The sequence below is a fragment of the Haemaphysalis longicornis genome, unplaced genomic scaffold (genome assembly GCF_048455015.1).
Source record: "Haemaphysalis longicornis isolate Haplotype H1 unplaced genomic scaffold, Haemaphysalis longicornis Haplotype H1 scaffold_1, whole genome shotgun sequence".
Lineage (NCBI taxonomy): Eukaryota > Metazoa > Arthropoda > Arachnida > Ixodida > Ixodidae > Haemaphysalis > Haemaphysalis longicornis.
Window position 1 is genome coordinate 440896103 of NW_027526203.1, and position 16268 is coordinate 440912370.

General features: G+C 52.2%; 1 protein-coding gene across 2 annotated transcripts in view; it reads left to right on the forward strand.

Moving 5' to 3' along the window:
- The window catches only part of LOC144155837 (uncharacterized), a 148097-nt gene that overhangs the window by 64094 nt on the left and 67735 nt on the right, over positions 1 to 16268 (forward strand). Inside the window, exon 1 of one of the 2 annotated variants that reach the window (XM_077687515.1) lies at positions 14615 to 14949. The exons of the other annotated variant lie outside the window; for it this stretch is intronic. Coding sequence (XP_077543641.1) covers positions 14935 to 14949 — 15 coding nt within the window. The 5' untranslated portion in view covers positions 14615 to 14934. Of the gene's footprint in view, positions 1 to 14614; positions 14950 to 16268 lie in introns of those variants that run through there. 2 annotated transcript variants of the gene reach the window in all.

Sequence of the window (16268 nt, forward strand, 5' to 3'; positions counted from 1 at the left end):
CACGCACGCATGCGCGCGCGCACACACCACACATGCCCAGCCGGGGGATGGGCCGCTCATGAAGACAGTTGCCATTAGAAGAGAAAAGTTCATGGCCTAACTTTTATGAATAGTTATGTACTTATTTGTTTGTTTATGAAAAACTAATGCAAGCGTCCTTCGTCGTAGGATTCAGTAAAGGGAGGATAAAAGGGGCTACAAATGTTGCAGTGCAGGAAACCTTCCCCCCACATGGAAAAGCGCCCTAATTAAGCTCATTCCCAAAACTGAGAAGGCTCTAAAGTTAGAGAAGTTGAGGCCTATTTCATGACCTTTTGCCTCGGGAAGCTGATAGAGCACGTGGTTTTGACCCGTCTCAACCGCCACATGGACACACATCAGCTTTTCCCGCACACCATGGTGGGTTTCCGGTCTTCCCTATCGACGCAAGACGTGATGTTACAACTTCAACATCAAATAATCGACAACCCGGGCGTGTCCCCACTTGATTGTCGAGTCATAATGGGGCTTGATTTAACTAAAGCCTTTAACTGTGTGGCATACAGCGCCATCCTTCACAATCTCAGTGACTTAAAATGTGGGCAACAAGGTGTACAACTACATCGCCGACTTTCTATCCCAAAGGACCACCCGAATAACGGTACAGGGCCTCAAATCTGATCTTATAAGTCTGTGTAGCCGTGGCACCTAACTGGGGTCAGTCTTATCACCATTTCTATTTAATGTGGCCATGATTAAATTACCTCCCCTACTAAAACAAATCCCTGACGCGCATCACAGCCTCTACGCAGATGATATAACAATCTGGACCGCCGGAGGCAGAGACAGAGACATTCAAGAGAGACTACAAGAGGCTGCCACAATTGTTTAAAACTACGTCTCCTCACGCGGACTCGAGTGTTCGCCTCAGAAGTCAGAGATCCTCTTCTTCAGACCCAGGCCGAGAAATGATCCGGATATACAGGTTCAGCTACAGGGAAGATGCACACCTCGAACAGAGTGTATGCGCATTCTTGATGTGCGCATACAGGAAACGGGGACCAATACGGTCACAATACAGGCCCTGCAAAACACGGCTACTTAAATTGGCAGGCTTGCAATTGCAATTGCAAGAATAGCCAGCAGACACCATGGGCTCAAAGAGGGCAACATCCTACGTCTCGTGCATGCTTTGATTATATGCAAAATTACCTACGTCACTCCGTACCTCAAGCTCCCTCGAACAGAGAAAGAAAAAGTTGAGCGTATTATACGCAAATCCATCATCTGTCTTCAACCTATATTCTAAATTCTTTCTTCGACTGCACCTTTTTGCCTATCTGGTTTTTTAGTAAAAAAAAAAACACTCTTCTTGGCCAATCCCCCTGAGTGGGTATGCGCCACTTTATGGGCCACCACCACCACCACCACCATCAAGTTGGCAGTGGGCATCCCAATCTCGGCCTCTACCGAACGACTGATGGAGATGGGCATCCACAACACACTAGACGAGTTTGTTGCTGGGCTAGTTGGTGCATATTAAGTTTAGAAAAACCAGCTGAACATGGAAACAAAGGACTAAAGGTTAACAAAAACTGACAAGGACAATGCTGGCCCTGTCAGTTTTTGTTAACATTTAGTCCTTTGTTTCCATGCTCAGCTGGTTTTTCTAAACACTAGACGAACTCGCCGAAGCCAGCGCACAGCACAGTACATAACAGATTAGCCGGAAGCGCCACCGGAAGAGCCATCTTAGATCTCCGCATCTCGTATACGCAGACCAACACCGAACAAAAATTTTGCTTGGGGGCGAGTTACGTGCGCACCTCAGTGTGGCCCCTTTACCAAAAAATATGCATCCGGAGCATCATCAAGAGAGACGGCTGGCCCTAGCCACGGCACTTCGCAAGCAGTACCACTCCAACTCAGAGGTCTGCTACGGTGACTCGGCAGACTACTCCAGACGACGAGCGGCAGTGGCTGTTGTAGTAGACCAGCAGGACAATACAGTCGCATCATGCTCCGTCACAGAGGCTAATCCCGAAATTGGGGAAGAGGTATACCCATCGCTCTGGCCATTGCGGGCACGTCGGCCACGACCATTATCTCCGACTCCAAGACCGCACTACGAAATTATGCACGAGGAAGAATATCCAAAGCTGCAGCCAAGATAATCCAAAGCAAACCCATCCTACCCTTACGACATATCCGTTTGATATGGACACCAGAGCACTAGTCTCTACCGGGAAACGAGATGGCACACGAAGCGGCCCGAGGATTCAGCTATCAGGCTGACTTCGAAGACAACGTTCCTTCATCGACGGCGGGGACCGACAGGCTGGAGACATATCAAGAAATTTCCCAGCATTATAGATTGGGCCGACGCACACTTCCAGCCGCTCAACGTACACTTAACAGACGGCAATCGGTTGCATGGCGCAGGATACAATCGAACACCTTCCCACACCCCGCCCAGTGCCACCGCAACTTTCCAGATACATACACAGATCAGTGCAAGTCGTGCGGCGCCGCAGCCGCCACGCTCCAACACATGGTTTGGGCGTGTCCCAGTAAACCAGAGACACCCACACCAGGCGTACGCATTACAAGACACGAGCTATGGGAATCCGCGCTGCTTAGCTCCCAACCCGACGTCCAAACAGCAGTCGTCCAGCTGCCGGAAGACGCCGCCAGGGCCCATGAGTTTCTGACCGCCGTCTGAAGGGACGAGGACACTGCCACTGGCACTCCCAAGCAGTGACTCCGTCTGACAAGAGACGACAATAAAGTTTTTCATCATCATCATCATCATCATCCAATTTGCTTTGTCACACTTTCAAACAAGAGTTTAAAAGGGGTGATATGAGAGACTTGCTCTGATCATAGGCATAATCAACTGTTATAACTGCGTTACTCCTATCGCGCGCCATCCTATTATCCTACCACCCTTCCGTCGATTCGAAAAAGACGAACACTGAAAACTGTACAGGCAACATTGCAAGCTAGAACTCCCCACGTGACACATCACTTTGCCTCCTCCCTGTTCCGTGGAACAACACTCGAGATGGCTGAGAAGAAAGAACGTCGTTCCGGCGCATTCAAGATCCCATTTCACAAGGTTAGGAAGTTTCAACAGCTACTCGAAAGGTGAAAATAGTCGAGAATCACAGCGATTATAGATTTCCTGGGCGCTTGTGCCTCACGTTGTGTTGAAGCGAATGTCTGTTTTCTGAACTGCCAGCGGGGAGCCTCGCGCGCTCGTGCGCGACGTTCGATTTCAAAAGCTGACTGCATGTCCCGAGGAGCTCAGTCGTTGAAAAACCTCATGAATGGCTCATTTACTGTTTTACTTGGCGTTATGCTACACGGTGTTTGTTGTACCGAATGTTGTTACGCTTGCTTTTAGTGGCGGCCGCGTAACTCTACGACAGGCGCGAGATAGTACAAACGCCGGCGCCCTCCGTGGCTAAAGTTTGTCGCGTCGATCGGTTCCGGCCTGCCAAATTATTAATGACGATAGCCTTTCTTGGGCTACTTGAACGCGAAAATTTCGTGCTGTCTGTCTGTCTCTCTGTCTGCCTGCCTGCCTGCCTGTCTACCACTCGATTCATTCACCAAGCCAAAGTGGAACAGATTGCTGCACAATAGGTTTATATCCCACACCCAAACACAACGGTCAAGTCCAGTGACAAGGTTCATACTTATCAATATTGTTGATCAAAAACAAAATATTATGCTTATCTGGGGCAAGACATCATTACATAAGTAATACTCGTAGAGTGATTGATTTAATAAAAGATACGCCCAGAAAAACACAAAAGTGGTCGGCCGCGGCGTCCCCTAGCGGAATGTTAAAAAATAAAACGGCAACAGTAACGAAAGGTTCCACTAGATTGTTTTCATGTGCCGCTCGGAACGCACGTGCCTCGATTGACGCGCGTCTCCGCCGTGCGGCAGCGCTGGCATCGAGGCATTCGGAATGGAGCACTGGAACGCGGTAAATTTAAATTGACTTAAGCAAACCGCTAGCGTGTCTATCTTGGGACGAGTGAGACGGGAGAGGAACATGAGAGATGGGCGGGAAAAAGAAGGGGGGGGGGGGGGGGGGGGGGGGGCATTTACTTGGCAGTGGCGCCAGACGACATTCGTATTTCGTCGACCTTTGCAACGAAGTGAGCAGATCGATACGCGGACAATTTTTTTAGGGGCTTGAGGCATGGAGGAAGCCAGTTGTGTTGATCGCCGAAGTCTCATCGTGTGAATATCCCTGGAGCATTGGTCGGCCTTATTTAAAGGAATAAGTTGCGCATTCGCTATGCGAGCAGCTTTGATGTAATATTTAAAGGATGTATTTAATGGCCACAGGGTACACTTAGCGACAGGGTGTACTTTTGTCGGGGTGAAAAGGGAGACCAAAAATACGAGCCCGGTTTGCGAAATTATCCGTATGAATGAATCCTGGCCATTGTACTTTCAGACGTGCTGAGTGAAATTGCTGTTAAGATCAACGAATCGATTGATTGATTGTAGGGTTTAACGCGCCGACGCAACGCAGACGATGAGGCGCGCCGTAGGGGAGGGCTCCGGATTAATTTTGACCACCAAGGGATCTTTAACGTGCGCCCAAAATCTCGTACACACGGGCGTTTTTGCTTTTCACCTCCATCAGAAAAGCGGCCGCCGCGGCCGGAAATCGAACCCGCGACCTCGTGCTCAGCAGTGCAACGCCTTAGCCACTGAGCCACCGCGGAGGGTTAGGATCCACAATTAAGACAAAAAATTTTATTGGTGTTAAATTGCTGCAAAATATTAATTAGAAAAATTAGGCAACAGTCAAAAGGATCCCCGTGGTTGCTAAAACGTTTCTATTGGCGATGAGATGTTTGAGTGGCGCCCCCGGGCTCTGACGTCGGCTTAGGGACTTACCCTGGTATTCTGAGTCCTTCCTTTACCCGACCCTCCAGTGGAGGGGATCCTTGAAATCGATTTGTCCATGCATTAGCATTGCGGAATCCTCTCCTCAGCCGAGTGGAGGAAGCAAATAGAGTGGAGGAGAGACTCAGAATACGGCCCTTAGCATTAGCCACTGAGCCACCGCGGCGGGTATTAAGCTCAACCGAAGTGTTAAACTTTTGCGTTCTAGTTCCAAACTCTTCGCTTTCGCGTCTCATTAATGTACCCTGCTGCGGAGGAGATCGGCTTAAGAGAACTCGATTTTGTTATGTTAATATGGGAATTCTTGACCGAAGTGCGCGCTGTTATTTGAAAGCGCATGCTTTAGTCAATGCGAGGCACAGTCGTATTGCTAAGTCCACGCTCGTGCATCGCCTTCAAGGATTTACACGTTCACTTGGGCCTTTTGATCGCCGTTGCCGATGTGCCAAGGGGGATGCGATTCCTAGGGAAAGTTGTGAAGGTGGGCTGCAAGCATCGCATGCCGCTCGGTTGATTGTGAACCTACCGGGTCGTTCCCACCAGATGATCGCTTAGGCGCTAGGCGTCGAAAACTTGGTTGTTTTGATTTCATTTGGGTTCATACCTAGCGTTCATTTTTTGAACGGGCACTGCTTGCTTTGTGTCAGGAAGCAATCACAGCCGTTTTCGCGTACAGGCGTAATCTGAGGGAAGAGGTTCGCACGGTCGTCGAAGTATCCGCACCACCATGCAGGCGTGCTTATTCAAGTGAGCTGCCGAGTGGCCTATTATATGGTGCGGCGCTCGCGTGGGGAAGGTACCACTTTTGCTCGCGTGTTTACGTGCGCTAGCCGTGCTCAGTTTCTTTTTTTTTTTAATGTTAGATGATATGGGTGCGCCTTTGTAACACAGGAACTTCGAGTGCCGTTTCAAATTAAACGTGAACTGTGCGACCAGTGGCAAGTCGTGCGCGCGTGGGTGCGTGGGGGAGTGGGTGAGGGAGTAGAGAGTTTTAGCATATACGGTAACGTACGCTGCGCTAGCGATGACACGTACCGGGACCCGACTGCGCATGCGCGCACGGGCACGTCGAGGAGGGCCGCACCTCATTGAAACGAATGCGCACATGCCCAGTCGGGTCCCCATACCCGCCGCCGCTAGCGTAGCGTAATACTAGAGAGTTTTAGCATAGCGGGTACCGTCCGCTACGCTAAGGTTAGTGGGTAGCGGGGCCTGACTGGGAAGGTGCAAATTCGTTCCGGTGGGGTGGATTAGTTCTGCGGGCCGGCCTTCGTAGTGCCCGCGCATTCGCTCTGCTGAGGGGTAATTTCCTCGCCCGCCCCTCGCGCGCCTGCGCAGTCGGGTTCCGCTAACCCGCCGCCGTAGCGTGAGCCTCCGCAAGCCACTATGCTAAAATTCTACTAAAACTCGTGAGTGAGTGAGCGTGCGTGCGTGTTCGTGAGTGAGTGAGTGAGTGAGTGAGTGAGTGAGTGAGTGAGTGAGTGAGTGAGTGAGTGAGTGAGTGAGTGAGTGAGTGAGCATGTGTGTGTGTGCGTGCGTGCGTGCGTGTGCCCTCACCATGGCGTGACAGTAAACGTGTACGTTTAAGGGTATCAGAGGGTATCAGAGAGGAAGTTAACTTCAAGGCTGTCGAGGGGACGAAAAGAGGATTAGAATGCTGGTGGACGAAAAGCAGAGAGGGGAATATTGCCTAGGACAGTTACCACCTGTAACAGGGAAAAGAAAGTATTTCGGGCCTAATAAGCTTTAGTGCCTGCCCTAAGCAGCGCTAGTATTAAACCGAGAGTGTAAAACATGGTTATATTAGTCCTTTTTGGTAAGATGACATGTCATCACCCCGCTTCAAAGGGGAAACCAATAGCAATCATCATCATCATCACGTGAGATACAGTAATTAGAGCTTCCACTGAACTAACTTTGTCATTTTATATTTTAATGACTGGGCCTCGCCCATATGCTTGTATTAAAAAAAAAAAAAAAACGGCCGCGTATCTGCTCCTGTCGTTGCAAATGTCGGCGAAGGACGATAGTCGACTGGCGCCCCTGGCAAGTAAATGCCTCCCTTCCCTTTCCCGCTCACCTCTCATGCTGTTCCTGCCCCGTCTAGTTCCTCCCAAGATAGAGGTTTGCTCAAGCAATTTAAATTTACCGCGATCCACCGCTCCAAGTAGGGTGACTCGATCCCAGCGCTGCCGTACGGCGGAGGCGCGCGTGAATCGGCCCTACTCCACGAGCGTTCCAAGTGGAACGTAGAACCTATAGTGGAACCTTTCGTTGCTGTTGCCGTTTGATTTTTTAAATGCCGCCAGGTAGCGCGGGCAACAGCAGGCGACGGTTTTTTGCAGTTGATGTAGTAATTAATTTGCTATTGCAAAAACCGAGCATCCGTGAATTTTTTAATAAAGGAACACTGCAAATATTACTCATGTATTGATTTTCTGCCTTATATTTGCGTAATGTCTTGTCCTTGTTGAACAATGTTGACAAGCATGAACATTAGCACCGGACTTAGACGTTTAGATTTGGCGGCGAGTATATAAGACTATTGTGTACATTCTGTTATACTTTAACCGGGTGGCTGAATCGAGTCACAGACAGACAGACAGACAGACCAAAATTTCTGCGTTTAAGTAGCCCAAGAAAGACTCGCGGCAGTGTTCAAGGTTAAAAGTAACACAAGGATCCAGTAGATGGCGCGAGCAGTGGAACACGGCAAAAATGTATTGGGGCGAACGAGAATCGCTCTCTGGCTTGGAGAAGTTGTGAAGCGTAGCCTTTTGATTAGGGAACGCCGGGCAACTTTGCTGTTAGCATCAGCTTTCGCGACGTTAAGTCAGTGAAGCTGGGCTTATTTCTGTAGTCATTTTGTTATTTAGTGCAAAGCGTTCGTAAACTTGTCGAACGCTTGGAGTAGCCGGCATCTCTTCTCGTTTGGGCCAAACTCTGCATTCCCTGTCTCACTCTCACTTTCCCTTTCTCTCTTTCTCCCTCTCTGGACAGATGGTATATTACCTGAAGGTAAGAATCAAGTCTTCTTCGTTAGGTTCGGGATTTGTTCATCTTTTCTTTTTCTATCGCGACGGAAATAAATTGAACCATAGCCTTGAGTGCTGCGCTTGTCAGGGGTCCGACGTCATTTTTTATTATGATTTTATACATACTGCAGTCCAATGGGGCATCGCAGGATAGCCTTAAAATAGCTAGTTTTAGCTGACCACACGGTCCGCTCCGCTCCGATAGCAAGCGGGAGCGCCATTGCGCATGCGTGGCGCGCCTGGCCGCGAACATAGAGTTTCTTAGTAAGTATATTGTAAGAAACTCCATGGCCGCGAACGGCATTGGCTCCGGTTTCGCTGAGCGCGCCGCCGGTACCGGAGCGGCCCGTCGAAGACGGTCACTCTAATAAACGTTAAGATGCGTAGGCCTATCGTCAGTTGAGATCGCAGGGCCCAAAGCTTAACAAAAAAAATGGCAGCATCTGCACTTCGTGGATGATGGCGAGGGTGCGGAGTACGGGGACTCGAAATGGCATCCAAGTTGCGCCCCGAGTGACATCCGATTTGCGCCTCGACCGTCATTCGATTTGAGCCGTGGGTTGCACTTTGATTATTCCCTAAATCGCTGGATGGTGGTGTGCGCACGGATGGACGCGGACGGACATTGGGAGGTCCTAATGTACTCCGCACCATTACAGGCGAGGGAGTAAGCCGTTTGACTCTCGGGTTTGACTCTCGGGTTTGACTCACGGTCGTAGCCCAAGGGGTAAGACGACTGACAATAACTCTGTCTGGTCTACCAGACACAGGCTCGAACCCTGCCGGTGCCTGTGTGATTTTTTGCGATTGTAAATATGCGCACGGACGCGGACGACATTGTGAGGTCCTAAGGTGCTCCGCACCTAAAACACCAATGTAGAAGCATTTTAATTGCGAAATATACGTGCTAATTTTTTGAAGAATTGCACTGAGGTTGCCTGGGAACGAATTGCAGACCCAGACATCTCCCGGTTTTGTGACGCTTTGACCGTAAACGCTAGGACTTGGTAATGAACTGAAAGTATACCTTAAATGTCCCGATGCGGAAAGTTAAATTGACAGTTAGACCGGGCTATATTAGCTGTCAGAGCTATCGATAATTTGCGAGTCAAATTTGCCGACAGAACGCGAACACATTTTAAAAAGCGATGATTAGGAGCAGCATATATGCTCGGAATGCGCAGCGCCCTTCACAGCTCGCTTTTGTGGACGAGCAACGGGTTCTATGCATGTTCCGTACGCTGCACGCCTGCGTAACCGTTTCACACGTGCAAATCCCTGCGCACGACATCCTCGTATAATCCAACATAGTGTGCTTAATATCGTACGTTTCATCACGTGAGGTCTTTCCAGACGCATTCACTCACTTCATCTTCCGCTTTCGCGTGTTCGTTTTTGTTCGCTGGAAAGCGGAGAGCGCTCGTCCCCTGATTTTCGAAGTGCTTTTTCCCTCTGCGGACCCGGCGGGGCGTTCGCGAGAAGCCTCCCGACGTCATCCGGCCGGGGCAGAGCGGCTGCAGCGCGTGTCACACCTTTCTCCTCGTGGCCCGCAGCGGCGACGTTTGGCGCGCAGTGATGCGCTTGGGCGCACAGGCGTCGAAGGCGAAAGGCCGCCCTCTCATGAGGCCGCAGGCGACCCAGTTTCTCAGTCGTTGAGACAGTGCTTATCATCGTTACACCTGCGTACAGTTCCGTCGCCGCGGTCTGTGGCATCGACTTGGAGCGGAACATGACTAGCAGGTCGGGCGCGCGCATCGGGCCGTGCGCCGCCGGGCGGCGACGAGGAAGCGCCGAGCGCGCCGGAAGGGTCGCATCCCTGCTCGCATCGGCTGCCGCGCCGGCTTCCAGCGGCGGTTCACGTAACCCCCACTGTGTCCCGTAAGAATGACCACGGGGGGTCAGCGAGAAGGTGGTCGCCATCGGGGTGCGAACACCTTTCTCGAGGTCTTCCACATTCGCGTTTCCCGTGTGAGCCACGAAGCAGCATTGCGGACTGTTGTTTTCAGTGAGCAATATTTCGTGAAACATCGACTGCTTCGCGGCACTGCTGCGGCGTACGTGCAAGCCACCTCGACATGTCTTGGAGCCTGCAGCTTGCACCAGACGCGAACGAGGGGGAAAGTTGCGAAATGATCGTTGCGCCCGTTTTCTTCTCTCGCACCGCCTGGTTCGTCCTGCGGGGTGCGCGCGAAGAGGCGCCGAAGAGACCAGCAGCAGCAGCTGGGCGCTGCTGTCACCAGCGCCTCCTTCCGGCCGTGCGGCCTAGAAACCGCGCCGGTGTCGCTCATTTGCGCAAGCCACGGCCCGCCGGATCCGTTCGAGCGGCTGGCTGGCCCCCTTTCCGAGCGTGCTTCGTCACGCTGCCCAGGAAGCGTTCTCCCGACTGTCATCGTCCGATCATAAACATTGCGCGCTGTGACATCTTGGCGCTCGACCAGGCGTAATGCTGTTAGCATAGGGGCGCGCGCGCATTACTGTGACAGATTGCATTCGCCGCATCCCGAGAACTGGGCCCGCCGACGGCTCGGTGTGCAGATCACCGAGCGGCTCCATTGTTTCGGCCTCCCGCCGGAGCGTCTCTGATGCGAGAAGAATCGACCCTAATCTCCTCCCGCCGCTTCCCTTGCTGCTGTCGGAGTGGTTTTACAAGCCGCGAGCCTGTAGCGCACGGCCGCGAGATCCGCACCGGGGGCAAGGTCTCCTCCGGGGCGACCCGACGCCCGCGCCGGCCCTCTCCGGGTCAGCTAGCGAAAAAGACGAGCTTGTCCCTCATTTGAACGAAAACCGGACTCTCGGGCGATGAAGAAGCAACGCTCGACGTGTCAGCGTATAACGAGTTCGTATATGCCGACCATATCTCTGAGGAACCCCGACAGGTTTATTTTTTCGGCGCATTTTCGAAGCCGATTTCAGCTCAAGATCACACTTCTGCCATGACGGTGTGTATGAACGAGAGGCATGTACAGTAAATTCTCGTTATAACGAAGCCGTCAGGACAAGAAACTGACTGTTATAAGCGGCATTTCGCTAAAAAAGGTATGATTTGCTTCCTATTCGCTGGGCAGCTGGCCATAAACAAACTTCAAATTAAGCGAGAATTCGAATAAAGCGGTATTCCTTATGACGAAGGTTTACTGTATAGACAGGCTCGCGCCGTGGGCTCGAACGGCGAAAATAACTGTGTTCAGGTGGCTTTGGTCGCCTAGATCCGGTAATATCTGTCCAGTTGACGTTTAATGGGGATATAAAATCATAATAGTGATGCAGTCCGCATCAGCCGCAAAGCCATTGGTGACAGTGGAGCGCCTCGGAGTAACTTGAAACTCGTGGAAATCAACGCGTACTAGTCTATCGTTCCGACTCGGCTTGTCAATAGAGGCTAACCATTAGGTACGGAATCGTTACACGATTTAGTAGATGCAGTAAACCCCCGTTGTTACAAAACCGGTTTTTTGAAGTGATTCATGGTGCCAACTGCAGCGCGCTGAGAACAAACTTTCCGCTTTTAACGAACTATCGCTTATAACGAAGTCAGCTTAATGTCCCGAAGGTTTTCTTGTAACCACGGTTTACTTCATTTGCTTCGCATCCGCTGTGCAACCCCAGGAGAGACCCTTAGAATGATCTTTTACTACTCGAGCACGAACGTTTCCGCATAAGAACCGATGCGATGTACTCTCACGCGCTAGTTTCGTTTTTATCTTTTGTCATTGAGCATTTAAAATGTGGATTCGTAGTGCACGTAAATGCACGCCAGAAAAGTAAAATGCGTGGCGAGGGCATGCTCTTTCAAAGCAGTGTAAATATTCGCCCTGTATATTCGTACCAATGAATGTCTTCTACAGCGCATTTATATCGCACGCGAGGAGAACGATGACACCAGTTAATGAGTGTTTATTTTAAGAGCCAATTTTGCATTCACTCTTGCCTGTGGTATATACCGCTAACAGAACGACGCCGTCGAATCAATCTGCGTTTTTATTTTCCTTGTTCAAGAGTTTGGCACGAGTGACTCTGAAGGCGCGTTGTAGTAAACCGGACTCAGGGTCGTACGATTGGGCGTGGAAGCACGCGTTTGTCCTTCCTCCTTTAGACGCTCCACGAACTCACTGGCCAATTTCACGCTTCAAAGTTTACAGCGTGAATGTACGGCTGTGTCGCGAACTTGGTTTCTCCCCGATGGTTCCGGTCTTCAGACAGTGTGCAGACATGGTGGTGGTGGTCGTCGTCGTTGTTGCCTGCGGGCGCATCGACGCCACCTTTTGGGTGGGGCACGATGGGGGACCCGGCGTTGTCGTCATTGCAACGCGCGGAGGTCAGGGCCGCAAATCAGGGCGACGCTCGCCCTGTCGCACGCTGCACCAGGAAGAAGGGCCCGCGTGTCTTGAGAGTCGCGTCCGCGGATGTCGCATCCTGGCCAGCGCGCAGATCTATAGAAGCGACCTGCGACGGAGGTGGACCCGAAGGGCGGCTGTCAGCCGAGGGTCGACAGCCCTTCTGACGCCAGCGGCGACGTCTCCAGGCCGCGCTTTCATTTGCGCACCTCAGATGTAGCGCGCCACGCCCCTGCTGCTCGCGTGACGTCATCCCCCCGGTTAAGGGATGCTCGCTTATGCCGCTGCCACACGACTTCTTCTCTACGTCACTTTAGCCAAATGAATGTCGATCATCTGCCGTTCACCAAAATACACGAGCTAGAATCGGAGTGGGAAAAAGCGCAGCTTTCTCGTCTATGGCGGCATTAAACAAATTTCCAAACCCGGGCTGTTGCCGTCACCTCCCCGTGTATTTCTTCGCATGTTTCCACATATGGCAATCTGATGTTTTACACTTCAGACACTTTCTTGGAAATGCCACAGTGAAGTGGCTGATCACTGAAGGAACGAATTGCATGTAAAAACTGCCTCCATGCGTTCATCAACCACGTGTGTTCGTTCGGCAACCGGACGCACCGTCCCTCCTGCGCCTCCGTTCAGCATCCACGCCGGCTTGGCTGCGCGCACAAGACGGGCCTTGCTTCGTCTCCACCTGTGCCCAACTTGTCACTCTACGCCTCCAATATTAACTTGGCCCCTCCTATTCGCTGGAAGGTGACCTTTTAAGTGCGCAGACTGCGATGATCGGCGTGTTTAAAAGTTAATCTGGCGACAAGAGTCGGCTGATAGACGCAGCGCCATGATTTGTGCCAAGCCTTCTCGTGACGTAACCAGATGAGATCGCAGTCGGGGCAGTTTTAGCCAGGCTATCCCCGCCCGCATTTTCTACAGAAACAACATGAAAATTCTCGTCTTTGGTCGTCGTTCAAATATTTCGGTGTTCCATGGCGTTCGTATTTAGCTTTTCTAATTTCGTTCCACAAAAATCCTTGTGAATGTGACCTCACTACGCGGAGTGTGTTTCGAGCCTCTTTTCTCGTATTCTGAAGCGGGAAGCGATCCCCGTGTGAGTGAACCCGTTGAAGCAGCGCTGCAACTATTTTGGAGCAGCACGACGCCACTCCGCTTCTACCCACCAGCGCTCCGGTCAAAAAACGTACCATTTTCAAGCTAATCGAGAGTTTTAGCACTCCGTATGATTTTTCCGTAGTTGCCGTGTTGACCGGGACGGGCGGGGAGGACGCACCCCACCGTCACGAATGCGCGGGTATAGCGAGGGCTGGCCCGCGGAACTAATCCACCCATAGGCTATATTCAGTGCGAATTTTCTCAAAAAGTATTAGCCAGTTTTTTTTTTCTTTCAGGTTTGTGTTTAACAGGAAAAGTCTAACTTTCGAGGTCACTCACTCACTTCGTCTTCGGTGTGGAAGTACGAGCGATCTTGACTTCACTCCAAGCATCGCGAGCGGGTGGCCTCGCAGCGTGTGCCAGCGTGGCGGCGCAGTAGTACAGCGGTCACCGTGAGAAGACCTTGCGCGCAGCCAGCTCGTGACGGGCACTGGAAGAACGGCAACCCCGCCACGCCAGTAGCGGCGGCGCGACTGCGGCAGGTTACCGCGATTCAATGTTCCCTTTCGCGTATGCAAACTACTTGATTAGGTGCCTGGTCAAGGTGGCTCGATTACTAGCGAAAGTACACCCTCCCTACTTGTCGTTGGTCGGTGGCCTTTCGGCCGATTTGCGGTGCCAAAGGCTCGCGGAGTGAATCAAGGTGCGCCTCTTTTCGTGGACTTTTCGTGCATCGCCACAGGCGGACGTTATCCCCTGCCGTTCTGACGATTTCTGTGCCGGGATGACCCGTCCTTTCACGTGGCACATTAGATATGGTAACCTCGCCCGTGTGCCTAACCAGATCATTGAAAGGTCGTCCTGGATGTCTCGTGTTAACCTTAAAGAAGCCTGGCGGTGCAGTAACGGGTGTAAACCTGGAATAACGCGCTCACGTGAGCGTAAATTTGGATGCTGTGCCGTTGGCCCCGCAGGGCAGCTGAGAGGCGACGCGGAAGCGCGTGCGGGGCGTCGGAACGCGGTGTCGCGGCGCCGAGCGGGGCAGGTGCTTGGGCCAACGGCCCCCTCGTCGGCGGCGAAGGCACCTGGTCCCCTCGGCGGCAGCCGTCCACGCGTGGTCCACTCAGTGGCCGCTCGCGCTCTTCATTGAGGCGCGGGAGAGGGTCGCGCGGCGGGGCGAGGGGGGGCCAAGACGCAAGGAGAAAGTGGGAGGGCCTCGTAAGTCAGGTAATCACTGACGTCACGGGACCTTGAAGCACGTGCAGTTTCCCGCCGAAGCGGGCCCGCTGCGAAGACGCTTACCAACAGACGAGTCTCGGGCGGCGTGCGGGTCGGACGCGCCGAGTGTGTCACGCTGGCCGATGCGCGCCTGCATGCACCTTGGGGAGCCACTCACGCTGGATACTGCCTCCGAAGCGCCCATGGACGACTCGCGTGTGCGCCGTGCGCATGGGCCGCCGCTGGCTGCGAGGCACTGGGCGCGCGCTGGACTGGATTAGTAGTGTGTAGTGCGCCGCTCCGACCAGCTCACAGCGTCACGGATGACTCTAGGAATGGTGAGTGCGCCCCTGCAGCACGCAGTCTTTCCGTTAGGCCGTGCTCCTGCGATCTCCCCGCACCTCGCAGCAGCACCCCCGAACGGACCTCCCCACTCTGGACAGATTCGTAGTGGTGGAAAATGTTTTTCATCTTGCCGCACTCTTACGACCTGTTTTTTTTTTTTTTTTTTTTTTTAACTAAGCGAGGCCGGATGGAGGAGCAATCTTTGTGACTTTGCTGTGCATGGGAAGATAAGACCATTTGGAATCGGGCTTTCTGTTATCATTCTTCCTTGCGCTGAATTTAGGTAATCCGAGGGCATACATTGATTTCCCAGCTGTTGTGGCCCTTTACTTTGCTGTTGACCTATTTGGTATTTCATCTTTACCTTTTGTCCCAGTAGTATTGTAGCAAGCACTGTTAAGAAAAGTTGGCTGCGCGAGTGTCGAGGAGTTAGCGCTTGTGTTTACCGTTTCAACAATTGTTCGTATACAAGCCGCACTTGACGCAATAAAACGCCGGTCTTCTTCTTCAGCCGCCCTTTTTTTTCCCAAAAGTGTAACCGCACAGTTGTTACAGTAACTTCGAAACGGCGCTCGTTTTGTATCTTCCACTGAGCGTTAATTTATTGCGGCATGCCCCCTGGGTATTGAGCACTTCGCGGAGCATTTTGACCGATACTCATGCGAACAAGCGCGAACCATACTCACAGCCGTCCGCACCTGGAATTGCCCCCGCGCATTGCAGTGCTCCGAGCAAAAAAAAAAAAAAAACGCTGCTCGCTCATACATACAACCGCAAAGGCGCGCATGCACTGTTATGTGTCGCTTTTCGTTCACCCGCAAAGGCGACGTCCGTTTCGGAATGTGTGTGTCTCGGTTTTTCTTGCCCCCGACGTGTGTTGGCCAGTTTAATGATGCCATCAGGATGCGAAGGATGCGCCGCAACCTGCGCGGCATGATTAAGTTCCTGCGGGCCGCTTGCGCAGCGTGTGTTCCCTTTGTGTTGATTCGCTTTTCTCTCGCGCCTTTCCTCCACCTGGGTTCACGAACACGCTGTGGCGCGCCGCTTCTTTCCTCCCTTGTTTACCCGCTCGTTTGTCGGATTTCGGCCACAGGCGAGGATTGGAGTGGTCCCTGTTGTGTCAGAGCTTGCGTATCGCGCACGTCCATTCATACGTACGTGGAACCTTCGTTGTAAGGAAACCGCCTTATCAGAAATTTCGCTTTACTCTAAGTGTTTCATGGTACCGGTATCCATGCAGTGCTGATTGATTGATTGTAGGGTTTAGCGCCGCCGCAACGCAGACGATGAGGCGCGCCGTATTGGAGGGCTA